The sequence below is a fragment of the Ascaphus truei genome (assembly GCF_040206685.1).
Source record: "Ascaphus truei isolate aAscTru1 chromosome 12 unlocalized genomic scaffold, aAscTru1.hap1 SUPER_12_unloc_1, whole genome shotgun sequence".
In the NCBI taxonomy this organism is placed as follows: domain Eukaryota; kingdom Metazoa; phylum Chordata; class Amphibia; order Anura; family Ascaphidae; genus Ascaphus; species Ascaphus truei.
The window spans coordinates 206,944-234,614 of NW_027453837.1; the positions used below are offsets into that span (position 1 = coordinate 206,944).

At 43.4% G+C, this 27,671-nt stretch overlaps 4 protein-coding genes across 4 annotated transcripts; 2 read left to right on the forward strand and 2 right to left on the reverse strand.

The window, feature by feature from the left end:
• Positions 1–2,920: 2,920 nt before the first annotated feature.
• On the reverse strand, positions 2,921–3,301 carry LOC142473405 (histone H2B 1.1-like). The gene has a single exon (XM_075580652.1). The coding sequence runs from the start codon at positions 3,299–3,301 to the stop codon at positions 2,921–2,923; it is 381 nt and encodes a 126-aa protein (XP_075436767.1).
• Positions 3,302–3,627: 326 nt separating this feature from the next.
• LOC142473406 (histone H2A type 1-like) lies at positions 3,628–4,023 on the forward strand. The gene has a single exon (XM_075580653.1). The coding sequence runs from the start codon at positions 3,628–3,630 to the stop codon at positions 4,021–4,023; it is 396 nt and encodes a 131-aa protein (XP_075436768.1).
• A 6,208-nt stretch (positions 4,024–10,231) lies between these two features.
• Positions 10,232–10,914, forward strand: LOC142473428 (histone H1-like). Its single transcript, XM_075580671.1, has one exon. The coding sequence runs from the start codon at positions 10,258–10,260 to the stop codon at positions 10,912–10,914; it is 657 nt and encodes a 218-aa protein (XP_075436786.1). The 5' UTR covers positions 10,232–10,257.
• A 676-nt stretch (positions 10,915–11,590) lies between these two features.
• On the reverse strand, positions 11,591–12,078 carry LOC142473429 (histone H3). The gene has a single exon (XM_075580672.1). The coding sequence runs from the start codon at positions 12,063–12,065 to the stop codon at positions 11,655–11,657; it is 411 nt and encodes a 136-aa protein (XP_075436787.1). The 5' UTR covers positions 12,066–12,078; the 3' UTR covers positions 11,591–11,654.
• Between the last annotated feature and the right edge of the window lie 15,593 nt (positions 12,079–27,671).

Below are 27,671 nucleotides of genomic sequence, written 5' to 3' on the forward strand. Positions count from 1 at the left end.
TGCCAAGCTTGGTAACCAACTTCAAGGTAAGTCTCAATAGCAGGTCCCAATGCTAAATGTATATACATGTTCTGTGAAATATACCCTGTAAAGGGCTGCCGATTTCTCATTACTATGCCATCCGAGGTTTGTGCCGGAGATAAACCAAAGTGAGGCGTGTAAGTGGAGGCGAGCAGGCGATTTGAACTTGCTATAGTGCAAATATCATCCCTGGATTACTGCGCTACCCACAGCGGACGGAGCGTGGAAGCCTCCCGGGTTAGCCTTGGAAGCGGCGCCTGGCACCTAGTTGAGAAAGTATTCCCTGTTTGGGTGTATTTGTGCCTAAACTGTGGGTAGCGTCGTCTGTCGACCTCATTCAAAATGCGTGTGTGTGTGTGTCCGATGTTAAGTGTCCTTGTCTCCTGTGACTGATATCACAACCTGCAAATAATATTCACCTCCCCAGGACCAGCTGTGAGATGAGGGCCGTAACTTTTCCTGGGAGTGCGTCTGTTTCTCTCCTGGGCTTTGCATGTACAGTAGACCGTTGGCATCTCGTTTCTCAAGGTTACGTTTCCTAGACAATGGAAAATTAAATAGAAACGTGTTATTGGGAGTTTTTAAACCCCACTATTTTGGGGTGGGGAGGGGGAGATATTTTGCACACCCACAGATTCCTAGTTTATGGTTGTGCTACTCCCCAATGTTGCTGTGATTAAGGATAAACAGCTCCTATAAAAATAAGAGTTTTCTAAGAGGTTTCAAATACGATGTTATGTCAATGTTTCTCCATAAGAGGAAACATTGAGGAATTCAAAATAAAATGTAAAATATAAATAAAAATAAATATAAATAAAAAGGCAAAACCTACATCTCAGATAACAGATTTGTATAATGAGTCCATTCACTTCTCCATCTCACCATTATGTGTCTGTAGTGACGATGATGGGATAAGCTGCCTAACCAGGATCACCTTACAGTGGGGGATTTGTGGAGACTAATTAGCAGAGAAATCATTATCCTCCTGACAATGATGGATGACATTAAACTATGAGGTCACATAGAAAGCTATCACAGAGCCCTTACCCCACCTCCTCCCACCCCCTCCGCACAGCGCTAGGTACATGGCCGCCGCTGCTTCTCCTCTTGCTCCTCCGTCTTATTACATGAACCACATTCACCCACCGTGCAGCCTCCGAACTAAAGCCCGGTGCGCGGGGGATCACGGGAGATGTAGTTCCGGGGAAGTGAAGCTGGGAGTCAGGGACATGCATAGTAATGTATTGCAATGGGGACCCTACTGCGCATGCCCATTAACAAGAGTCTCGGTCACCATAGAGATGATAGACGATGCACTCGGCGGCCATGATTACTTTGGGCAGATCCCATTGAGTGTAATGATAACTAAGGGCAGAGGAATGAGGCAACCAAACTGTGCAAAACAATGTGACTGGAATAACATGGGATCTTTGAATGAATATTACGGAGCTTGGATTTAGAATATAGACAGTAATTGAATAGATGTAAAAGTTTCACAAGTGATGTTGGGATAGTGAAGGAACAGCCCAAGTGTTTCTTATTAATGCGAGTTATACATTTGTGTTTTGCTGCCTTTCTCCCTCTATAGATGTTATGGGGAATGTGGCATCTCTGGCAGTCTCAGCACCTGTACATGTATTTGTGTGTTTTGCTCAGTGATCATTTTGCAAATTCAGGATTTTACTCAATGTTTTTCATTACATTATGGGCTATTCAAGGGATTAAACCTAAATGTATCAAGAATGATGCAGCAATGTCAGAGTCCTATTGATTTGGACTTAATTCACACCAATTCTATTAAGGGAAGCCACACAACGTGCAGTGTGTCACAGAACTATCTGGGGGTGAAACCTCTGATTCAGATCACGTGAGAAATCCAGGTCTCCGGGATACACGTTAGTGCCAAAGCAATACCGCCACCGTGTGGTGTGTGTGTGAGTGGCAGATATTAAATTCTTTGGCCCTTTTTTACCTTCTCTGTATATTTGTGTTGCCTCGAGACAAGCAAACAGAGTGTGTTACACATTAAATGTGTGGTTTTAGGATTAAAAAAAACCAGGACGTGATAAATATTTGCGATTTAGAGTTCTGACAAGTTATCACAAAACCACATCAACTGCTACTGAAATCTGAGGGAACACATGTTGCTCAGCCTTGTTTTTATACTAAAAAGGTGCAATCCCTGATAACAGATTGAACAAGGTGACAATAGAAGCCTTTAATGTAACACATCCCAACCTATTTAATGCAGATTTGACCGATTTCTAAATTAATGTCCAACCCAACAGGACAATGAGAAATATCACTTGTTACATTTATGTAAATGGAATAAAAAATGTGCGACAAACTATAAAAGGCCAATTCTGATAATGCAAATGAATATGCTCGTATCTAACGCATGTGGCAAACACGGATTGCATGGTCTGTTACTAATCCCAAACTGCACTAGAACTTTCCCCCGATCAGATGCGGTATATACCATGCGGGTGTGAGGGCATCATCGCAGGTTATTAAACCCAAATCCCACTTCACGAGCACGAACTCCATTACTAACACAGCAGCGCCACCCTGTGGGATGTGTGTGACCTGCAGATTATCTGAAGGGGATTCTCGGCGATTGTCACTTTGTCTGCGGTTCTCCCGCCTCTTACTAACAAAACAACACAAGTGCAGCAAACACGTGGCTGGGTAGGAAGCCAGAAAGAGCTAAAAATACATCACATAAGATACTTTATAATATATAATAGCTACAAAAGCAAATAACTGAAAAAGTGCAATGTATAATAGAACACTTCCCTTTTATCCCGAGCACAGATGACATATGAGCATATCTTATAGTGATAAAGTGGGTGGCTCTTAGAAGAGCCTTTGTGTTTGTGGGTCAGTGATGAGATCGGGGTTACTTGGCGCTGGTATACTTGGTGACCGCCTTGGTGCCCTCGGACACGGCGTGCTTGGCCAGCTCTCCCGGCAGCAGCAGGCGCACAGCGGTCTGGATCTCCCGGGAAGTGATGGTCGAGCGCTTGTTGTAATGAGCCAGACGGGACGATTCCCCTGCGATGCGCTCGAAGATATCATTCACAAAGGAGTTCATGATGCCCATGGCCTTGGAGGAGATGCCGGTGTCAGGGTGAACCTGCTTCAGCACTTTGTACACGTAGATCGCGTAACTTTCCTTCCTGCTCTTCCTACGCTTCTTCCCATCCTTCTTCTGGGTCTTGGTCACGGCTTTCTTAGAGCCCTTCTTGGCCGCTGGCGCAGACTTGGCTGGTTCAGGCATGTCGGGCGATGCTTCCTCTCCAAACAGCAGAGAAACAATGTCACCTAAACCCCCAGCAGCTCTATTTATAGGAGTCCTATGCAAACTAGCAGCCCCAGCATTCTGTTCTTCTATTGGCTGACTTTATCATGTGACCGTTTATGACATCATCAGTTTTCTTTCAAATTAGATGATTGGTGGTTACAGGATTATGGAACTGATTGGCTGTTTTCAAAACTGACCAATCACAGAGGAGTTCGGCTGCTGTCAGAGTGTATAAATAAGGGCACAGGGGGCGGGGTTTGTCACTTCTCCTGTTACCCGAGCTGCTGTCTGAGTGATACACGATGTCTGGAAGAGGCAAACAAGGCGGGAAAACTCGCGCTAAGGCCAAGACGCGCTCATCTCGCTCTGGGCTGCAGTTCCCAGTCGGCCGTGTGCACAGGCTGCTTCGGAAAGGAAATTATGCTCAGCGTGTGGGAGCCGGAGCCCCGGTCTATTTGGCCGCAGTGCTGGAGTATCTGACCGCTGAGATCCTGGAGTTGGCCGGTAACGCCGCCCGGGACAATAAGAAGTCCCGCATCATCCCCCGGCACCTGCAGCTCGCTGTGCGGAACGACGAGGAGCTGAACAGGCTGCTCGGAGGGGTCACCATCGCTCAGGGGGGTGTCCTGCCCAACATCCAGGCCGTGCTACTGCCCAAGAAAACCGAGAGCCACAAGCCGGCCAAGAGCAGCAAGTGAGCTTCACCCCCGAGACCAGGAGCAGAGATCCCCACATACCCAACACAAAGGCTCTTTTCAGAGCCACCCACAGCATCAAAAAAGCGTTATAGTATTTCACATTTCCTGCAGGACATGTTTTTATTATATTTCTATCTCCATTCTAAGTCACTTTAATTGTTTATGATAATAGTTCTCTTCATTTGTAAAGTAATGTATAATTAAGTCCATGTATGTGGAGGTGTCAGTTCTGTCATTAGAAACAGTAATGCGTTTGATACGACACTGCAGAAAGCAAATCAATATTTAATACCATAAAGGCACCTACTGTATATATAACTTGGGGGTGAACTTTAATTACCGACATGATGATTTTTCGGAAAAAATCCCATAAAATTGATGAACTGATTAAAGTGCATTTAGTTTGCTGGAACCATAACTATAAAGCTAAACAAAAAAAACGGTTTCTAGTTCATCGCTAAATAAATGAAAACAAAGTAGTGTAGCATGGCTAATACACTATAAAGTAGTGTTTGTTTCTGTTTGTGATTATACAAAAGGCGCAACGTGTTGGTATTAGGAGCCTATTCTTGAAACAATTTACCACACGATGGCGCTGTTGGATTAGAAATCGGTATCTTCATTACTTGGCATGTAAAGGCTAAAACCTGTTTTATTTCGGACACAAATTCGCAAGTCATGAAGGTGTATTATACTGAAAATGTATCTAATGTATCATTAAAGACAAGTGAGTAATATTGATGCAAGAACAATTAAAAAAAAAAAAATATTCAACCAACGTTGTTTACAGATTGCCCTGGAACATGCAAAATCAAGTCATAATATAATTAATGTTGACATGTTAGAAAATCAAATAGCATAATGGTATAGAAAGATTCAATAACCAAAAGGCAGAACACATAATTACAGCATCTGGTCTTCGAAATAAACAGCACAAGTTTTTTGGAGGTACAATTTATCAAATTAATTCCATTATGAGCAAGAACAATAATCAGAATTTATTTTTGTACCACTAATATACTCTGTGCTATAAACTAAAAATTACAGAACCTGTACCTTGTCATTTTTTTTTTAAAATCTGAGGAACAGCAATGTCATGTACGGTCCATCTGTGAGCATGTGGCCCATATACTCTCTGTCACGGACCGCACACAAATGAGCATGTGATATGCAACCAGGGTTAATACACACGGCTACTCTAGCCAACTCACCTTTCTCCTGCACAAAGTACTTTCAATATGTTTATATTAACCCATTACTCAATTGCAATCCCATCTATGTGCGTACATCACTGGATAATTTAGGCAAAATATGTAATTATTTACCAGAGTCTCAGGTCCCTGTTTATTATAGAAAAAAAAAAGTGTGCCCTTAACACACAATCAGTTGTAGCTAAATGTGGCAGGCAATGAAAATACTCTCCACAAAGCGTGCACCAGTTTATTCTGAGCCCCAACACATTACTTATTAAATGTTTTAATACCCCCGTCCATGGTCAGTCCGGAGTCCCTGGGCTCTGTTCCCTGTATGGGAGCTGGCGGCACTCACAAGCCAATCGGATCTGGACTCAATGACCGGTTTGGCAGCGTGCTGCCACATGCCGTCTAAGCTCTGATCTGACAGCAAGGTATTGCGGAACTGCCGACTGTGCTCTGGCTCATTGGCCCTAGTCATACTGGCAGGGATAGGGTTGTCAGTTTGGTCAGGTTACACCCAGCTTACTTTACTGGTCTCCAGTACTACCAAGGGATGAACTCCAATGTCCGGGGAGTGATGGTTTCATTCTTGGGACCCTGAACAAACATAGTGTCAGATGTGGCAAGGTCTCAAGTCTGACAGCAGGTCACAGCCACAATGGGAAATAAAATTGGCAAATAGCCAAGGATAGTGTCGCACCACAAGCAGGAACAGGTGAAGAGGCTGTGGTAAAAACATAGTTATTGGCAACCAGAGAAACACACTAATATGTTTCGCTCCCAAAATAGGGCACACTCGACGGACACACTCTACCCCTATTAGTGGCACATAAAATTGCCATAATCAGTTCCCAACAACATGTTGGTGTTATGGCCTGGGAGGTCTCTGCCATTACGGATGCTCTGGGCCATGCCCTAATCGATGAAAACACGGGGCATCTGCAGGGACTTAGGGGCACCATCGGACAGGTGGCAGATGCTCTGGCCCAAACATATCAGGTTGGACAAGAGTGATGATCATGCCAGGGTCCAACTGGCTGGCCACCATCATAGTGCTGATGGTATAAGGGAACAAATATTTCAACCGCAGAATGATCTGCTCTAGCCCAATGGTGTGCACCTATTATCAACAGTGTGGGCCACACAGGTTTTCATCATAGACCTGGCTCTGATAGCACTGATGAATGGATTTAGTCACCAGTGCATATCTTAATCAGGGACAGACATTATATAGGTCTAACTTAGCTCGCATTTCGTCACACAGTATTACTGTACTTATCCACAGTGTATCAATTGAGTGTGTAGCACACGCCTGGATACACTTATATGGAAAGTGTCTTTGAGTGGGCTCTCACAGGCTCCTCTTGCCTATATCATTAGGTAGCTACTATCAGTAGCGTTTGATCCCCAACATTCATTAGGGATCTTATTATATCCACCCACATACTTGCAGGTGGGTTATTAAGGATAGAGTCACGTGCTGTTTAATACTATTTAATTACGTTTTAACACCATATTTTTTATTCATGGTTATAAATAAAGCATATTTTTACATTTACAACATTACAATCCTTGTGACTGAGTGCTGAAAGACTGGGTCCTTTTTCTTTCATATGATATAATCACGTCTCCATCCAGTCAGCACCTCACTGTGGTCTTACACTAGCTGTGCGGGTTTTCTTTGCGTGTAGCGAAATATGGAAGAGAGAAGAATCTGCCGTAATTTGACGACCAGGCGTATCGAATACTTGCCTGAATTCTCGAAGAAAGCGAGAATAGTCATGCGTCATGGTAGGCTCCCGCTCCCAGATGGGGGATGCCCAGGCTAGGGCCTTTCCGTTCAAGAGAGACATAATATAGGTCACCTTTGAACGAGCAGTGGGGAAGCGCAAAGGAGATAATTCAAATTGCATCTCGCACTGATTAAGAAACCCTCTTCACTTGAGGGGATCCCCTTCATAGCGGTTGGGAGCCGGGAGATGAGGATCCACAGCCACGGGAAGAACCGGGGAGGGAAACGCCACAGTTGCCATGGCAGAGGAGCCTGGGGAAGGCTGCAATGAGGAGAGTCTAGAGAGCTTCTGTGTCATGGAGGCAAGCTGCGCCTCTAGCTGGAGAAGTCGCTGCATGGGGCTTGGTTGCTCAACCTCTTCGGGGTCCATGTCTGTGGGGCTGAGCATACTGTTACGCTGAGCTCACCACGGACAAGGAGGGACCCCGAAACTGAGGTGAGATGGGTAACAAACTTCACCCACAGCTACGGGGACACACCTGGAAAGTGGAAAATAGGCGTCTGGAACCATCTGGGAGTATAAGATAAAGTAAGATACTCGCCAGACGAGAAGGGAGGTTCCAGAAGATAGGTGGTACCGAGAGCCTGGGGTCCAGAGCCGGGAGGTAGGTCGGAATCCGCAAACCAAGGTGAAGGGGTCGGGGAGTCCAGGAGGTCAGGATACAAACCAAGGGTAGAAGACCAGAGCGGATCCACAGTCAGGCCGGTTCAGTATGCAAGGGATCACTAAGGAGACAAAGAGACAGGAACTGAGGCAGGCACGACCGTGGTTAACACAGGTCAAACAAAGCTATGCTCAGCCAAAGAATGAATGGCTGAGCAAGGTATAAGTAGGAGGAAGGACCAATAGGGAGAGGGGGAGTAACGAGGGAGCGGTCCCAGGAAAGCTAGGGAGTGGTAGGGAGAAACACCACAGCTGTGCTAGATGTGCAGCTTGTGAGCGGTGCACGCGCATCAGGCATGTGCACCGCGTGGGAGAGGCGTGCGCGGCCTCAGCTGGGGGCGGGAATTCCCCCTGAGGGAGGACGTAAAAGTCCTCTGCCGTGCGCGCGCACGAGCGAGATCAGTAGCTGCTGCAGGAAGCGGAGGAGAAGGGAGATCCCGCCCGCAGCGGCGAGAAGGCAGAGCTGGAGCGGGGTGAGTAAAGTCACGGGGGAAGCACCTTTAGAGAGCTGTTCCCCCGGACCTTACAATAAATAAACAAGAAACAACAACATACACCATTGCTTATAGTTTATCTCTTAATATGGGGAACCAGGGGGGCCGGGGAACAAGGGGGAAGTCCAGAGGGGACCTGGACTATGTGTTATTTGTATTACTGTATTTCCTCTTGTGTAAGCTGCCAGTGATTGTAAGACGCACCATAGATTTGACACTTACAATCAAGGAACATTACTTCTCACTTACCAGGTTTCAGGAGAGGTCCCAGGTCAGCGGAGGATGAAGCGGGCGGCCTTGACAGGACAGGTCCCACATCTGCAGAGGATTGAAGTAAAGACTGGGGGTGGGCGGGCGGCAGCGGTAGGTGAAGACCATCACGGCATGATAAAATGTGTGTGTTGATGTGTAGTTACCACATCCCTATCCCCACTTTATACAGTTTTCCACTTCCAGACATCAGTGATTAGCTCTTTTCTGGAAGGGTTACACAAAGAAAAAAACCTATACATTGGGCACAATAAGCCTGGTAGAGGTGGCCATTGCACACGGTATTGGGGTGGTCAGCCGTGCTTTGCTTTCACTCTCACTGGGGAGCCGTGCTTTGCTTTCACTCTCACTGGGGAGCTGCGAGCTTCAGATCTATATCACCCTGCTCCACTAAGCCTTCTCCCATTGCTACTGCCAGGGCGTTGGGCAGAGCCTGGCCTGCTACACTGAGCTTCCCTGCCTTGCTTCTCCAAGGACATCAGGCAGGATCCGGCTCTCCAGAACTCCCAGCGATGGGCTACAGAAAGTGAATGCCGCCGTCCCACTGAACAGCCTTGTGCTGAAAGTAAGTGACTAGTGTCAACTACTTGTGACCTTGGGCAAGTCACTTTATCAACCTGTGTCTCTGGCTCCAACAAAATAGATTGTAAGCTCCACGGGGCAAGGACTGTGTCTGCAAAATGTCCCTGTAAAGTGCTACATAAAACTAGCAGCGCTATACAAGAACGTACTATTACTTTTATTATTATATTCTGGTGATAGTGATCCTGATGTAAAGATGTTAAAAGTTCTGGTCTCTGGTGACAATGGTCACAAAACATGTCAGTTCCTATACATAGTGCTAATAGTGACATTACATAGTTATGTAACACACAGGGTGACTAATAACCTAATCTTCCATTAATATCACATATATATATATATATATATATATATATATTTTGTAACCGACAAATAAGCATATTTTTAACACTTCCCAATTGTATTATAAAGCTTAAACAAAATAGATGTTTGATTATTACATTATTAAAATATATTTACTGTCATTCACATGATGTGTATGTTACTATGATTGTTTTTAGAAAACATAATGTTATACATATAATTCTAAACTATTCATTTGCAGAACAGATGGAATAAAAATATTTTCGAATCTCCCATTTAATAACCAATATTCATAACTGACAATGGAATAATACAGAGCTTAGTACCGGGGAAATGGAACAACATGAAATAGCAATGTACACTGCACAGGAATTATTGTGCTACTTGTACATATATAGTGACTCCCCAGACCATGTTTATATATTTATATGCACATTATTTAAACTGATACTGTAGAATAATATGTCCGTAGTGTCACTGTATGAGGATGGAGGTTGCACATTTAGTCTGAGCAAAGTAAAAGTGACAGAAATAGACAGATATGAATGAAATCTGGCAAATCCCGGGCTACAGAGCCGAACTTTCACCCATTATTCCTAATTGTGTTTGTACTTTCCCAGCAGAAAAATGATACTGCAGTGAAGAGAATATAATTCCTTATAAATTGCATGCAGGAAGGGGGGATGTGAGTAATAATTAGGGGATAAAATGCCCTTTTCTTGCAGCCTCAGAAACACAAAGTCAGAGCAGTGTTTGTGATCCGGGAGGATGAGAGTCAGGGGCGGGGCTTAGTGATTATACCCAATGAGAAAGAAGCTCACTCCGATAACTAACCAATCACAGAGCAGCAGGCTCTCTATATAAGTCCCGGCAGGTCCCCGCCCCCAGTATAACTTTCTGTCAGTGTGTTGGGATATTTTACCTGCAGCTGCAATGGCCGAGACCGCTCCTGCTCCTCCTCCTCCAACTGAAAGCGCCGCCAAGAAGAAGCAGCCGAAGAAAGCGGCGGGAGCCTCGAAAAGCCGCCCAGCAAAGTCCGGTCCCAGCGTGTCCGATCTGATAGTGAGAGCTGTGTCCGCCTCTAAGGAGCGCAGCGGGGTCTCCCTGTCCGCTCTGAAGAAGGCTCTGGCTGCAGGAGGCTACGATGTGGAGAAGAATAACAGCCGCCTGAAGCTGGCTCTCAAGGGCTTGGTGAGCAAGGAAACCCTGATCCAGCTGAAAGGGAGCGGAGCCTCCGGATCGTTCCAGCTGAATAAGAAGCAGCTGGAGAGCAAGGAGAAGGCGGCCAAGAAAAAGGATGTGGGGAAACCCAAGAAGCCAGTGGCAAAGAAACCCGCCAAGTCCCCCAAGAAACCCAAAAAGGCTCCGGCGGGAGTGAAGAAAAGCCCCAAAAAGGTCAAGAAACCGGCGGCCGCCAAGAAGCCAGCAAAAAGCCCGAAGAAGTCTAAAGCTGCCAAGCCCAGGAAGGCTGTGAAGAGCCCGGCGGCTAAAAAGGCTGCGAAGCCAAAAACTGCTAAGAGTCCAGCGAAGGCCAAGGCAGCCAAACCCAAAGCAGCAAAGCCCAAGAGGGCGGCAGCTTCTAAGAAGTGAGACCGAGAACTTCAGCCTCTTACAAACACAAAAGGCTCTTTTAAGAGCCACCACAACCCCACATAGAGAGCTGTGCACATAATGTGTAACTGGGAATGTTTCTCCAACTTATCCCATGCAGGGGTTTGTGTTACACTGCCAGTGCATAAGTGTATATGAATTGATACTGCAAGCACTGTAAGGTGCATGTGTAAGTTTGTAGTCCCTAACCTATTTCACGAATGATTTTTTTCTCAGACAAACTGACATATTAGGTGACATTATGGTTTTGTTTGTGTCTACATAATATTCACATACACGGTTTATATAAAATTAAAAAAGTGTAGTTTTCATCAGAAAAACGTATTTATCACCATGTTATTAAAATAAGTGTTTACATCACATTGAAAGCATCAAGCACATGCTATTCCATAACACTTCAGTTTGATCACCAGTGGCACATGGGAGGGGGGACATTTACAGGTTTGTCTTTACGTGCACCCATATACAGCATGAAATGGTGACTGCATGCAAGTCTATATATCACATGACAAAGAATACACAAATATTGAAGGTGCGTTTATCTATATTGTCACACATCAATTACATATGTTGGTACAAGGATAACACACTTCTTTAATTCTCTATATAGAGATCAGTATCCGTGTGTTAATATTGATCAGGCAATTTCATTGAAAATGTGGTGGCTCTTAAAAGAGCCTTTGTTTTTGGGGTGTAAACGAAGTCAGGGTGCAGCCGGCCTAAGCTCTCTCCCCTCTGATCCTGCGGGCCAGCTGGATGTCCTTGGGCATGATGGTGACCCTCTTGGCGTGGATAGCGCACAGGTTGGTGTCCTCGAAGAGCCCCACCAGATAAGCCTCGCTGGCCTCCTGCAGAGCCATGACAGCCGAGCTCTGGAAGCGCAGGTCAGTCTTGAAGTCCTGGGCGATCTCCCGGACCAGGCGCTGGAAGGGCAGCTTGCGGATGAGCAGCTCGGTGGACTTCTGGTAGCGGCGGATCTCCCTGAGAGCCACAGTACCGGGCCGGTAGCGGTGAGGCTTCTTCACTCCGCCGGTGGCCGGTGCGCTCTTTCTGGCAGCCTTGGTCGCTAGCTGCTTACGGGGAGCCTTCCCTCCGGTGGATTTCCGGGCGGTCTGCTTGGTCCGGGCCATCCTGTGCTGCTGTGTCAGTGCGCGTCTCCGGTCAGGAACTAATAAAGAAAAAAACTGACCGTTCTGTTCTGACTGACAGATTAAATCTGTCAGTGGTGATATTGGATACCGAGGCTTGAGCCTCATTACTCCAAGTTCTCTTGTTGAGTGTATTGTCGCACTCTTTAGGAAGCTTCTTGATCTGTGTTACTTGCCACAGTTGAGTTGGTTTCACAGGTTCAGCGCTGTGATGGGTCGTGGGTAGCGGTCAAATGGGTTTGCAGAGATCGCAGCAAGCTTCTTGATCAGCGGGTTTGAGTTCTGGTCCAGTTCCTTGTAGAATTTCTTGTTGAGCTTCTTTAGATGTTCATCTAACATCTCGATACCCAGTTCCCTATGAAGGTCTGCTATTCTTGTAGGAAGTGGAGCGTTGGACGCAAAGAAAAAAACCGCTGCAGCTGCGTATTTATGGACTGCAGATCGCTGTGATTGGCTGCTTTGGTCCCGCCCTTCGCTCTGATTGGTTCTGTGAAAGCCGTTGCGATGTTCAAAAATCCCGCCTCAGACCGATATCGTCCTAATAAAGTTATTATATATTTAGTGCTTGTAAGTGGGACAATTAAAAAGATTTAATGTGATAACATTAGTGTTTGCACAGATACAGCACAGAGCTCTCTGACATGGAACATGTACTTATACCAAGTATTCAAATGATCTTTAATCGGTGAAATGTAATATGAGGGGTTTTCTTTCCCAGATCATTGCTTCAATGGGACTTTCTTGGTTCATCTTCTTCTAATGTTCACATTGTGTTATTATTATAAACCCGAACACAGAGACACAAAGAAGCGGAACCGCGCGGCTCGTTTCCTTAATGCCTGCAGTTCCCAGAGCACCACACGGTGGCAGTGCTGCGCTATAAATGGGGCTTCCCTAAATGTCTTCTCGCTGTCACTGCTCTGTGTGATCTGATCAGCTCCTAACCGGGCTCTTTGGCTTCCCTCTAATGCTCCAGTCACAGTAGTTTGCTTTTAATTAAAATACCAAGTCTGTATATGTGTATACACAATGTGTTATAGTTTAAGCACAAATTAAATATTCCATAATGTATTGTGTATTTTCTAAATAAAGATGAACATCTGATGTTAGAGTAATATAACTAGACTGAACAGGGGCCTCTATTTAAAGATATCTATTAAACGTATCCTCATTCCTTATTTATTGAACTATATCACTGCATATGAAATATTAAAATTACCAATGTAAATACACACTATCTAATACATTTAAACAGAAGCTGAACTATATCAAGACTTGTTTTTTATTGTTCAGATACAATATTAGCATGCAAGATGACTATTTAATTATGCATTAATTGTTGTTGTGTTTTTGCATCTTTTTTCCAATGCTTGTCAAACTATTTCACCATTTAGGCAGATCTGGATAAGGATATATTTCTATTGTTTCAATATGTTTTTTTTTTATTAATTAATGTATCTTCTCATACTGTTCATTCTTTTTTAAACTATAGATTTCTTATGTATCCTGAATAAGTCAGTTAGTTATTTGTAACTACAAATTGAAGAGATATTTTCCCCAAAGCTGCACTCAATATCCCATTCTTAATAAGCCTTCACTTTTAATACTTGTCACACTATTACTATGAACAAACATTACACATGAACCTACCAATCTTTACTTTAAGTGGTGAAGAGAAAAACAGTTGTTTTTTTCCAATAGTTTACCTCCTCTAATTAATATATTATCTATAACGTATCCAATGCTGTTTTGTTCTTTTATTATTTATAGATAAAATGCATTACATATGTATTGGAATCAATACATTCAATACTCTAATTTTTTGGAGACCATAATTTTTTTCCCCACAGAAATAAGTAAAATAAAATTAATACGTTGTTTGTGACAACCTCAGTGAATGAAATCTAACATATAATAATAATAATAATAATAATAATAATAATAATAACAATAATAATAATAATAATAATAATAATAATAATAATAATAATAATAACAACAACAATAACATCATTATTATTATTATTATTATTATTATTATTATTATTATTATTATTATTATTATTATTATTATGTGCCTAAACCAACATGGTGATTACTTTTACCTAAACAGGTGCTCAAGCGACCAAGTTAATAACACTAGTGTGATCATTTTCTATGCAAATAACTACTTAGTGCTCAAATGTGTCACAATCTCCACTAACCAATCCTACTAAGTAACTATCTCCTATACAATTGCTATCATTAGCTACTCTTACAAACTAGTGTAACAGTGATATATGTTGCAACCAATCTACAATAATAATCTCAGGGGGAAGGTATCTCTCTAAATTGAAAACATTCAGTGTTTGATTCAATGTATCAATCTGCATATCTTTCTACTCTCCTCTGTAGAGGAAATATTGTATATAGTATATTGTCTGTAACCTGGCATATCACCATTATCTTGTGTTATACCATGTTTCCACTGCAGCTATGGATTCTGGGAAATAAACACACATATAAGCATACAGTGTCACCTTTAACTTAATATCCATATTAACATGATCTCCTATAAGCATAGTTCTGCCTTATTATACTGAATTTTTTTGCACAGCTTGCTACATATCGTATAACTTCCATCATGTTTAAAATATAGTTTATATTTCTAAAACATATGTTAGTATGTCTTTGAATATCTGTAATCTAAACAGCTGTTAGATTGTTTTGTGAAATGTAAATGAAGGGAGAGAATGAAAAGCTCCAGCCTCATTGTATTGTATGGGGGCTATGCACTAAGCTCAATGGGTTTGTGTTCTAATGTTAAAAAATAGCATGTCCGTTAAAAAGTGAGGCCGGGGACGCGTTTCACTAAGGCCTTGAGCCCATTTTTTAACGTATGTGCTCAAAGCACCCACAGCGTACGTGTTGCTTTTTCCCCCCCTGCTAGCATTCTTAAACTTTCCATACACTAGCTGATAGAAAAAAAAGCTGCATGTAACATTTGCATGGTGATTTGCCATCTCCATGCAAGGCTGTTACACAAGCGATCGTACACTAATTAAAATCATTTTAATAATAGTGTACATGAGCAGGGGGTCTCCGGAGCTGAACCGCATTGGTTTCAGGTCCGAGGACCCCCTACTTCAGGAGATACAGGCCCCGTTATGGGGTGCCGGTATCCCCTGCAGCATTTAAATGTCCCGGTCACGTGACGTGGAAGCTTGAAACTGCAGGGGATACCGGCACCCCATAAAGGTGCCTGTATCTCGGGAAGCAGGGGGTCACCGGACATAAAACCAATGCGGGTCAGCTCCGGAGACCACCTGCACATCGACACTATGAAAGACATGTATATTAAAAAAAGATTTAACAAACATCAATACACGACTCTCCGCCCAAACCCATACAGTACAGTAATGTGCAAAATAACTATTATCCACATATGGATAAAAGATTATTTGCCCATTATTAAACACTGCATTAGCATACCTAAATAAAGTAAATAAAAACAGTAGCCAGCTAAGCCAATGAATACAAGCAATAAACAACATGAACAATGAATTAATTAAACCATTAACCAATGAAACCAATTAATTCCTAAACCAACTCAAAATGAATAGTAGCATTAACCAATCAAACCAATGAATTACTACAACATTAATGAATGTAAACATTAAAAGACAAAGAAAGAAATTCAAACAATATCTGAAATAACCATAAAATGCATTAGCTAATATAACACAACATTAACTACAAACGAACACCAATCGCAAACATTTTATTAGCATTAAGCAGGAAAAAAATAAACAATCACATCCACATAAGAAATTGAAATTAAAACAACAAACAGCAATACCAAGCCACAAATGCCCCCCAAATATTGTCATAATAATGTAATCATCTGTACCTTAAAGTGGTACAGATTAATATATTATCAGTCAATGTGCCTCCCCCAAAAATAAAAAAAACACATCCAATGAAGAAACCTGTAATAATAGACATTTACAAACATTCAATATAGTACTTACCATTAGAAGCGGTGCCCCTCCGACTCCCGGGGTAACAGGAAGCTCACGTACCTTGAAGGCCTCAAACAGCATCCGATGCCATCGCCATGAAGATCCGGATCAGGTACCCAAATCTTCTTTTTTCTTTCTTTAATCACCTTCTTCTATCTTCTTCTGTCACCATGTCTTGATCTTCTTTATCTTCTATCTTCATCTGTCAGTCCAAAAAACCCCATGGTGAATCCCAACCGTTGTTGTCTCGTCGTCTTCTTCGGCTCAAATGAGGCGTCATGGCCTTAAATACGGCTTGTGAAGTCACATTTAGCCTCAAAATGGTTAACAGTCACCTGATTGGCTGTTAAAACCATGTTCTGACTATAATTTTTTTTTTTTGTTACATGACGTCACTTTAAGGGAATGATGCCAGCCAATCAGAATGGCTGTGCTTCATTTGCCTTTAAGATGACGTCACAAAGCCGGCGTTACATGGTATTTCAGCCAATCAGAGTGTGGACGCCGTGTGATACCATGTGACACCAGCCATCTTGGATTTAGTGTATACAATAGAGGTGATTTGGTGCTCAAGCATGGAATCCTATTGCAAAGTATTGTGAAAGGAACACTTATGGGACATAAGATAATTTCTACCTAATAAAGAGCTCCAGATGCCCTGAAGGCAGGGGTATATGCACAAAAACACTCCCCTAACCTCATTGGGCTGGCCCCAGGTAAGTACTCACTTAAGTAAGTGTCACCAGTGGTCCCTCTCAGTCTGCGTGCTGTTGCCAATAGGGAGAAGTCCAATGCAATGTGGGTTGGTGCAACACACAGCAAAAGAAGGGGGTGATGGCAGGTCTGGCAAAAATGTTTCTTTATTGTGTGGACATAAAAAATGAAGGCTGCAACCTTCTACGCGTTTCGTGCAGACAAATTTATCAAGTGATAAAGTGCAATTTGTCTGCACGAAACGCGTAGAAGGTTGCAGCCTTCTGTTTTTATGTCCACACAATAAAGAAACATTTTTGCCAGACCTGCCATCACTCCCTTCTTTTGCTGTATCTTGGATTTAGTGAAATCATCTTAAAGGCAAATGAAGCACAGCCATTCTGATTGGCTGGCATCATTCCCTTTAAGTGATGTCATGTAAAAAAAAAAAAAATAAAGTCGGAACATTTGTTTAACAGCCAATCAGGTGGCTGTTAACCCTTTTGAGGCTAAATGTGACGTCACAGCCCCATTTAAGGCCGTGACGCCTCGTTTGAGCCCAAGAGGACGACGAGACAACATCGGTTGGGATTTACCATGGTTTCTTTTTGGATTGACAGATGAAGATAGAAGAAGATGATTAAAGAAAGAAAAATGAAGATTTGGGTACCTGAGCCGCATCTTCATGGCGATGGCATCGGATGCTGTTTGAGGCCTTCAAGGTACGTGAGCTTCCTGTTACCCCGGGAGTCGGAGGGGCACCGCTTCTAATGGTAAGTAATATATTCAATGTTTGTAAATGTCTATTATTACAGGTTTCTTCATTGGATGTGTTTTTTTATTTTTTGGGGGAGGCACATTGACTGATAATATATTAATCTGTACCACTTTAAGGTACAGATTAATACATTATTATGACAATATTTGGGGGGCATTTGTGGCTTGTTATTGCTGTTGGTTTTTTTTATGTCAGTTTCTTATGTGGATGTCATTGTTTTTTTTTTTTCCTGCTTAATGCTAATAAAATGTTTGCGATTGGTTTTCATTTGTAGTTAATGTTGTATTATGTTAGCTAATGCATTTAATTGTTATTTCAGATAGTGTTTGAATGTATTTCTTTGTCTTTTAATGTTTACATTCATTAATGTTGTAGTAATTAATTGGCTTGATTGGTTAGTGTTACTATTCATTTTGAGTTGGTTTAGGAATTAATTGTTTTGATTGGTTAATGGTTTAATTAATTCATTGTTGATGTTGTTATTGCTTGTATTCATTGGATTAGCTGGCTACTGTTTTTATTTAGTGAAGTATGTTTTTTTGGAGTTAGGTTTTATTATTGTGTATCTGGTGCATTAATGTATTGTAATTAGGGTGCCCGTTGAGTGCTATAGAGGCTTATCATGCCCATATTATTATTATATGGGTATGATGTACCACTATACTACTCAATGGGTACAGGGTGGGTATAGTCAGTTCAGGGTGGGTGCTTAGGCCTCCCGGGTGTGTATCGGGGCAGGCTGGGTTAACCCCTTAATGACTATAGCGTTTAGTAAACGCTAAGGTGATTAAGGGGTTAAGGGCCATTAGAATGTCTTTATTATGTATATTCTGTATGCTTTCTTTCAACGGAGGACAGAGAGACCTGTTGTTGTGGTAAGTATAACTGTATTTATTTACTTTATTTATGTATGCTAATGCAGTATTTAATAATGGGCAAATAATCTATTATCCATATCTGAATAATAGTTATTTTGCACATTATTGTACTGTATGTTTTAGGGGGGTGCATTTAGTTAGAAATAATGTTTACTATTTTTGTAAGCACAACATTGGTACCGCAGGCCCGCGGGTACCCCGGGACTCCCGCGGGGTAAGCCGGGGACACCCGCGCGACCCCCGATCTCCCTCGGGGACCCCCGTGGGGTCTCTCGGGGACACCCGCCGGCCTGTTGTATGGGTTTTGCGCATGCAGAAATGTAGAGCAAGAAATTTTTCAAAGTCCAGCTTTTTTTGCGTCTACCTTGAGCTGACGTGTTCTGTTGAACGCATCTTTCGCGTACGCTAAGGTTACGTAGCTTAGTGCATCCCGCTTAAGGGCAGAATTTAACGCAAACAAAGTTGGACTTTGAAATATTTCCTGAAAAAAGTCAGTTTTAGAGCGCAAAGTGCCTGTTTGCGTGGCTTAGTGCATCGTGTTCAGCGTAACATCACGTTCTAAGAGCACTTTGCGCTCTAAAAACGACTTAACGGAGCTTAGTGCATGACCCCCTATGTCTTTATTTGTATAGCACCATTAATGTACATAGCAATTCCCATTAGTAATACACGTGGTAATCATATAAATAACACATAATATATAAATAACTGGTCAAGGGAATAAGTGCTTCAGACAAACGTTACATTTAGGAAGAGGAGTCCCTGCTCCGAGGAGCTTACAATCTAATTTTTGAGTGTCTCTGGCACAGTCTCAGGGGGCACAGCTTAATCTATCACCACATTAGGATCAGAATAAGATCTGAAACTGATTGGGTTCCCATTTCATAGATTTCTTGCTTCCCTAGCAAATAATGGCAAACAGGGCTGCGGCCAATCACAGCATTAATGATGCACAGGAGCCATTCAGGACACATGGTCTTGTCTGAACTGGCCAATCAGGGCTTTAAGTGGGTGATTGCAAATTAAAGGGCAGCGGAAAGAAATATGAATTGGCCAATGGGAGCAGCATCCACCAACGGGGCCCAACAATGGCTTCCATGGCTGACAGGATGTCCCATGCTTGGCTCGGCATCCGGATATTTGGATGGATGACAAAATGTTCTGCTTTTTGGGTTGATTGCCCCCTGGTCTGATCTTCTCCCACGGTCACTCCCCCTTGTATTCCTGCACCGCTCTTCACCTCCAGTCACAGAATTTGCCAGTTCTCTCGACATGCGAGCTGCACAAAGGGTTTCTCAGCCCTGCATGTACAGAGACCTTAGCTATGCTTGTGATGGAATGAGGCCCAGGGACCGGTTAATAAAGGTTACGCCCTGTCACTTGGGTTCATCTGGCTCCAAGGCCCCTGAGATACAGGGTTTTTTTTGCATGCCTGGTTGCACCTTGCATCCCATGTAAATTGAATGCTTTATTTCTAATGTGTTCTGTCAAGAGACCGGGACTCTTTTGTGGGATCAAGCACCAGAGAGGACACAGAGATAAACAAATAAACGGGTATTAATTTCGGCCGACGCCACCAACATGACTTTAACGGAGCAGATTCCACTTTTGCCGCAGGTCATGAGTTTCCAAGCACCGCTGGATGCAAGTTGTGGAAAGGTAACTTCAAATCTCCAGCTTGGCGTACAAGCAGCCTCGACTTCAGGTGTCTCTGGCACATCCTCAGAGCCCCCCGCTTAGTCTATCTTCACGCCAACCGAGGAGAGGCTTGTGGAACTCAAATTGGTCGATGCTTTTCTAGGTTGCAGTTCTCAATGGAAAATCATGGAGAACGGGGCAACGACCAATCCCAGCATTGATGCTGAATGGGGAGCCAATCACAGAATGAGGGCTCATCTGTGTTGGCCAATCCGGTCTGAACTTGTGACAGGGAGGCTGAGGCAAGGAAGGTGGGAATTATGAGCCAGACAATGAGAACAGCGCCTCCCTCCCTCCTGTTCTCAGTGCCAGCTCACTATCTCTTGGTGAGATAGGTGCCTCTGTCTGGGCACTGGATCTATATCATGAATACATTGCATCCCTACGGTATTAATACCGATTGGGAGCTTAAACATTTCCTAGTCTAACTAAAGAAATATGTTTAAGTTTTTCATTGCTTCTGCTTTTTGCTTCTCTGGTGTTGTTATAATGTCATTTAGATATATGCTGTTGCTCACCATATGGGATATTATATATACTTTATTATCAGTATATTTATGATATGCTATATTTCTATTATTAATATATTTATTTTTATATTTATCTTCTTTATTATTGTTTTCATTTTTGACAATTTCTTATTTTTATTTCTTTCATTTATATTGATATAAGACAGGTTATTATTTATGATTATTATAATTGTTTTATTATGTTGAGTGGTTATAATATACTTTTCAATATTGCTTATTGTAATATAATATATATTTTTCACCTGTCGTTTATCTTTCTTTATTATATCATTTCTTTATATTCTAATCCATTCCTTGTTTTCATAAATGTTGCTTGAATGTTGGTTTTAAATGATCTTTTGCTACTACTGTTTATACTATTTTACAGTAGTTTTGCAATAAGTTGTTTATTTGTTGTTATACATGTACTATGTATACACTTGTATGTTGTTATCCTTCTCTCCCCTTCTACACACCACTATGCTTGTATAGATGGAACGACAGTCTCATTAATTAACCTACAGCTGCATATAGGAGTTGCCGTTCTAAATCAATTTATTATTGACCTATCACAGTCAAGCTGGTGGTATATAGAGGTGTATGAGATAGTTCACCACTCACGCCCCATCTGCGCAGGCGTGCCGCAGGGATCAGTCCTGGGACCATTCCTGTTCAACCTCTTCATGAATGACATCCCCGCAGACCTCCACAAGACTCAACTGGCACACTACGCAGATGATGTGGCAGTCATCTCCCAGTCCTTCAGCGAGAAAGAAGTAGCTAAGAACATCCAGAAAGCACTAGACATGCTATCAACATGGTACAGCGACTGGCAAGTAGGACTGAACTCCAGCAAGACCACAGCTACACTGTTTACCAAAAGGAAGATCAAGACACACCCGCCAATCAGCCTCAACGGAGAGGCAATCAAATGGGAGCCAAACAGCTGTTACCTAGGGGTAATCCTAGATAGCAAGTTAAGCTGCAGAAACCAAATTGAGAAGACTCAACAGAAGGCAACAGCCAAGCTGGCAGCACTGTACCCCCTGCTGAAGACAAGGACCATGCCCATCCGGAGCAAAGTCAACGTGATCAAGGCGATCAATAGACCCACAATGACATACGCCTCCCCGGTGTGGAGTGGCTGCCACCAACGGCTCAGATCATCTCATCAAAAACTACAGAACAAGGCGCTGCGGATTGCGTCCAATGCACCACTTCCTACAAGAATAGCGGACCTTCATAGGGAGCTGGGCATCGAGATGTTGGATGAACATCTAAAGAAGCTCAACGAGAAATTCTACAAGAAACTGGACCAGAACTCAAATCCGCTGATCAAGAAGCTTGCTGCGATCTCTGCAAACCCATTTGACCGCTACCCACGATCCATCACAGCGCTGACCCTGTGAAACTAACTCAACTGTGGCAAGTAACACAGATCAAGAAGCTTTCTAAAGTGTGCGACAATATACTCAACAAGAGAACTTGGAGTAATGAGGCTCAAGCCTCGGTATCCAATATCACCACTGACAGATTTAATCTGTCAGTCAGAACAGAACAGGCAGGTTCACCACTTACTCTTTGACAAAGTCCCTTGCGGGATGAAACGCGTAGAAACGCGTAAGAGGTTCCTAGCTTCATGATGTTTGTTCCCTTTTTTTCAATAAATTAGTCGTTTTTTTGTTAGAGCTGCGTGTGGTTCTCTACTTACCTCAGTGCACCGCTTCTTTGTTTGGCTGTTCCGGTACCTTTGCTGGTTGCACGTGGATTCCAGGACACACATCACTGGAGGCATTCACTCAACGGTGCTTCAACTTTATCTCTTTGGCTACACCGGATCAAGCAGTGTGACAGCAGGTATTATCATTGGCAGAGGAGACGGTGGGTGACTTAGCATCAGCCTGGCTGTTCTCTGGATGGTCAGCGCCTCTTAGCGTCACCTCACCTTACCCCTCCCCCCAGCCTGCTCCACTGGGTCCACTTAATACGCTTGTTTAGAGTGATAGTTATATGCTGCAGATGTGTGCCATTATGTTCTAAGAATAAGACATTCTACGCTTTGGCCCTTGAGCACTGGCAGCAGAATTCTTCTGTGTTCCCTCTGGCCTCTGTCTGGGCAGACAATGACTTTGCTCTTCGGACCGACGCCTGTGAGATTGGAGGCCTGCCCATCCCCATCCTCTATTGTCTACAAACTCCCTGTGGAACCAGCCTAACCAGGGTTCATGGTCGTGGAGACTGGGTAATTGTATTTTTCCAGCTTGCATGCCCAGGGAATAAATAAATGCATTTAACATCTCTGGGCATGCAGGGCTGAGAAACCCTTTGTTCAGCCAGCATTTCAAAAGAAAATGGTAACTGCAGGGTCTGGAGGGGGAGGAGAGGGACAGAGTACAAAGGCAACAGCATCCAGGGGCGGAGATCGGGCCATGCACATTTGCTGCCTCCCCAGCCAGAGCGGTGCCAGCCCAGGGGGAGATATCCTGTCAGCTGGGGAAGCCATTGCCGAGCACCCCTGGTAGACGTTCATTGACTAATAACATAATTATCAATGCTTGTAGTCATACTGTTGGTAAGTGTGTTAACCTGTGTACCTACCATGTCCGAAGAAGAGCGTACTCCGGTAGGCACAAATAATGCTTTCCAAAGAAAGTTCCGAAATAACTTCATCAAATCCAAATCAAGTTAAAAAAAAATATCAACCCGATTTGTGGGCACAAATCAGTTATTTTTGCATCTTATTAGTCTCTATGTCCATGAGAATATAAATCAGAAATATTCACCATTGGTAAAACCTGAGGCTTTGTGATCTTGTGACAATCCGACTCTTAGCTGACCTGCATTTGTGTCCTTATCCGATATAATTTCTTTCCACGTTAGACCGGTTGTGACTGTAGGGGTAGCCAGCATAACATAATAAAAGTTAAGCCAGGCAGGCTGCCCCAAATCCATGTTTAATTGCCACATCTGTCAGGGTCATTTTGGCCTTTGTGCAATGTGTTTTGTGTAAATCTCTTCCAGAAAAGAGATAATCACTGTGTGATATCTACAAGGGGGGAAAACTATCTGTCTTGGGGAGCCGGGATTGTAAAAAATCACTGTCTTTCCCTGTGTTTGTGTTTTCCCCACACAGTTAATAATCCAGCATTGTCCTTTGTGTTGCTAGCATTTATCTGTATGCAGACACAGTAATTCACTTAGCTTGGCTGCATCCAGTTAAATGTCTGTCCGTGACAGAGCTTGGGAGCAGCTGAGTACCTGGAAAATGGTGAGTGGGGAAGGGCTGTAATTCAGGTCCAGGAACTGGTAATCGACGGTTCAGAGCCTTTGTTCCCCGAGACACTGAGAAATTGGGCTGGCCAGGGGATCCTTTACTGGGTCTCAGCCCCGAAGTCATGATTTCCATTGGCCAGATCTAATTTCCCACCCGCCAGCAGCTCACACCCCGAGAAGCAGTCCAGAGTCAATAAGCCGGACACCTGCCCTAATTGGTGCAACCGGACAAGCACTCATTCTATGATTGGCTGCACCATCACAATCTGTGCTCTGATTGGCCGGTGGTCTCTGCTCCAGCAAAAAAGATAGGAGACTTAGGCCTATGTAAGGAGCACAGCCGATCACAGTAGCATACAAGTTTGCAGAGTGGATCGGAGACAGTGATGTCACGGCTGGTGGGCTATTTTAAAAGTGTTGCTTGCAGAAGAGCACAGAGAAGCCGGGGAAGAAGCCGTTAATGCCAAGCCTTCCGAAGCAGGCTCCTGCACCTGCCTGAGGCTAGATTATTGCCCCACTTGGTGAGTGTCATACTGTGATTGTGTGATTTGTGTGTGTGCTGGCTTGCCAGAATAAACTTTTGTTTATTCAACTATTGTGCCCTGTCTGGTGATAGTGATCCCAGTGGTAGTGTGATAATACTGCTGGTCTCCCGTGATACTGGTCATGATCGGTGAGGGATGTTGTGAGTATCCTCGTTCTAAAAAATCAGAGTGATTAGAGTCTGAGGATTGATGATAATAACTTCTAGTGTGGAATATTCTCGGGAAGGGCAATGAACCACATTGTGCTTCAAAGCATTGATATGTCCAACGATTCACTCTGCTCGACTGGTAGCCCTAAAGATCCCTTTGGAACGTTATTTTTTTCCATCTTGTCACGGGAGATCAGAACTTTTTACATATTTATACCGGGATCAATCACTAGGCAAAACAAGGTAATAAAAAAAAATGAAGTTTATTCGGGTAAACCCGCATGCACACAATGAATACACAAAATACAGACAACATACACACTTACTGGGGGTCTGGGTAGTGAAATCTAGGCTCAAATAGGTGCCTGCTTCGGAAGGCTTACCATGACCAAGATATACACCTGGGCTTCCTGGTCCTCTTTTCGCTAAAGATCCTAGCCGCGACCGCTATGTTCAATTCTCAGAACTTTGACTTCACATCTGACTTAGTCCCTGCAGGGCAGACTGTCCTAGCTTCAAAACAAAGCCAGTTGCTCAGCAATTTCAAACAGAGCAACTTTGAAAAGCCTGACCTAGCTTCATCGACACAAGCCAGTTGAAGGTATGGCTATCTCAGTCGGCTACCTCCTTACATACCCTCCACTGTTCTATGTTCAGCATGGAGGAACAACCAATCAGAGTGTGGGAATTTATTCCCACTACCTATTAGGAATAGGGGCTCATTCTTTGGCTGACATCAGAGGAGGGGGAAAGTTAAGCCAGCTCAGCTTGTCCAAATGGGTGGGACATATGATTTGACCAATGGGAAATGCACTGATATTCTCTGGATTCCTCCAGTCAACCCATTGCCACCTACTGCAGGCTCAACTGACTCTGGCAGATCAGAGTGTCCTCCCCACAGGGGTTCTCTGTTCTCCAGATACAGTACTTCACCATGCTCTAGCCACATAACACCCCACATCCTCTCTCCTCTTTGAACTCCGATATCTATCCAGACTTCCCGGAACTTGTATGGAGCCTGTACTGACTGAATAGACATTTACAGAAATTGCACAACCATGATAAACCATATTTAAATACATGATATACTTTGGGAAAACCCATATATATGAGGGAAATAGAGTTGGGATATCTGAGCTTGAAAACCTGGAGTCTGGGGGATACAGGGCAGCCACGGTCTAATTCAACCCGCATACCAGAAAATCATGCCTGCACACCGGGGATAATTAGTTGACTACAGGTATATTTGTCCCCCAAATTCCTGCAAACAAAACCACTGCATTTCTACCAAAAATTCCCATATAAGAGTTGCACACAGAAAGTGTCATGAGTCTGGGATAAAGTGAACATGAAAAGTGGAAAAACAGGGGACACTTTAAATTTTACATGTTATAACCCATGGAAATGGCTTATGGTGCTATGCAGCTGCCAGGGACCACAGGGGTTTCAGGGGTAACAAGATGGGCTTAACCCGGAATTTATCAATACATTCATTGATTTTACATTTTTTTTTTTCCAACTTGAATTTTATTGGTAATTCACATGTACATCAGGCAGGCAGTGCATACATTATTATCCACATCAATGTCAGAACATTATCCAGTGTCCATGCATTCTAACTAACCACATATCATCACAAGACGTACTGGGGAGACATACAAACAGACATACAACGCTAATCTAATAGAAGGGGGGTAGGGGTGTCTGGAGGGGGTTAGGGGGGTGATATCTTCTGCCGTGGTTCCGCTGTGAGCTCTATTACTTCCGGCTCATCGCTTACTGGGGGGATTGGGGATTGGAGTCTCCCCGGTCTGCACCTCCCTCGCGGGACTCCTTTCAGATCAGTCCTGATAACTCTTAATCATCATGTCCATCTATTTTTGCACTACCACCCCAGGGGAGAACACATTTCTCTCTATTACTGCCAAATCGTGGACCTTTCCACCCCCAGTATATCCGTCTGGGCCAGCCACGGCATCCAGACTTTTAGGTAGTTTTCGCCTGTGGTCAACTTCTCCATCTGACAGACTGTCCAAATTCTGTTCCGAATTTTAGCTATCAATGGAATCTCATTTTGTTTCCAACGTGCTGTGATCTCCCCCCGTACTGCCGTTGCGAAATGTGTTATCAATTTATGAGCATGTTTGTGCACGCCTTTTAACGGTCTATTAAGGAGGAACAGCCCCAGGTCTAACGGGACCTCTACGTCTAGGATTCAGTTCAGCCAATCTTTGATTGAGTTCCAGACCACAGCTATTTTGGGGAAAGACCACAGCATGTGTAACAAGTCTTCTTGCTGTCCACATTGTCTAGGGCACAATGGGGAGTAACTAGGAAGACATGTAGCCAATTTTGTGGGGGTCTAGTACCATCTCAACATAACTTTATATGCTTTCTCCCTTAGGGTCGTGCACATGGAGCTTTTGGAAACTGCCGCTGCAATTTTCATCCACTCCTCCAGTTCCAAGACTTCCCCTAAGTCCATCTCCCATTTGGTCATATAACCTAGTTTTTCTATCACTGCAGCGCCCGAACCCGTTACTTCTTTGTACAACTGCGATATGAGCCTGGTAGAATGCTCTGACCTGGAGGTATCTAAAGAATTCAGCATTTGGGATGTTTTAATTGGTTTTAAGGATATCGAATGTTTGTATGCCTCTTCTACCCTCCAGGCCTACTAATCTATTAAGGTGTTTAGCTTTCCAGATTGTGAAATCGGTACTGATCAGTCCCGGAGAAAATAGAGGATTATCCCATAAGGGGGTCATACCCGATGTTTTGTGGGTCAAGTTGCATTTGATCCTCATGCTCTCCCACACCGAGAGTGAGTTGGTCATTGAGGAAAGCGGCATTTTGGTGTTTGATCACACCTTTTTGGGGAGCCAAATTAGACTTTTCAGTTCAATTGGGGAGCAAATCTCCTTTTCTATCTCGACCCATCTTTTTGAGTCCAGGTCGGTGTGCCATTGCACAATTTGGCATAATTGTGCCGCCTTGTAATAGGAAAACAAGCAAGGTACCGCTAGCCCTCCTGCCCCTAATTGTTTACGCATTATCTGCTTGC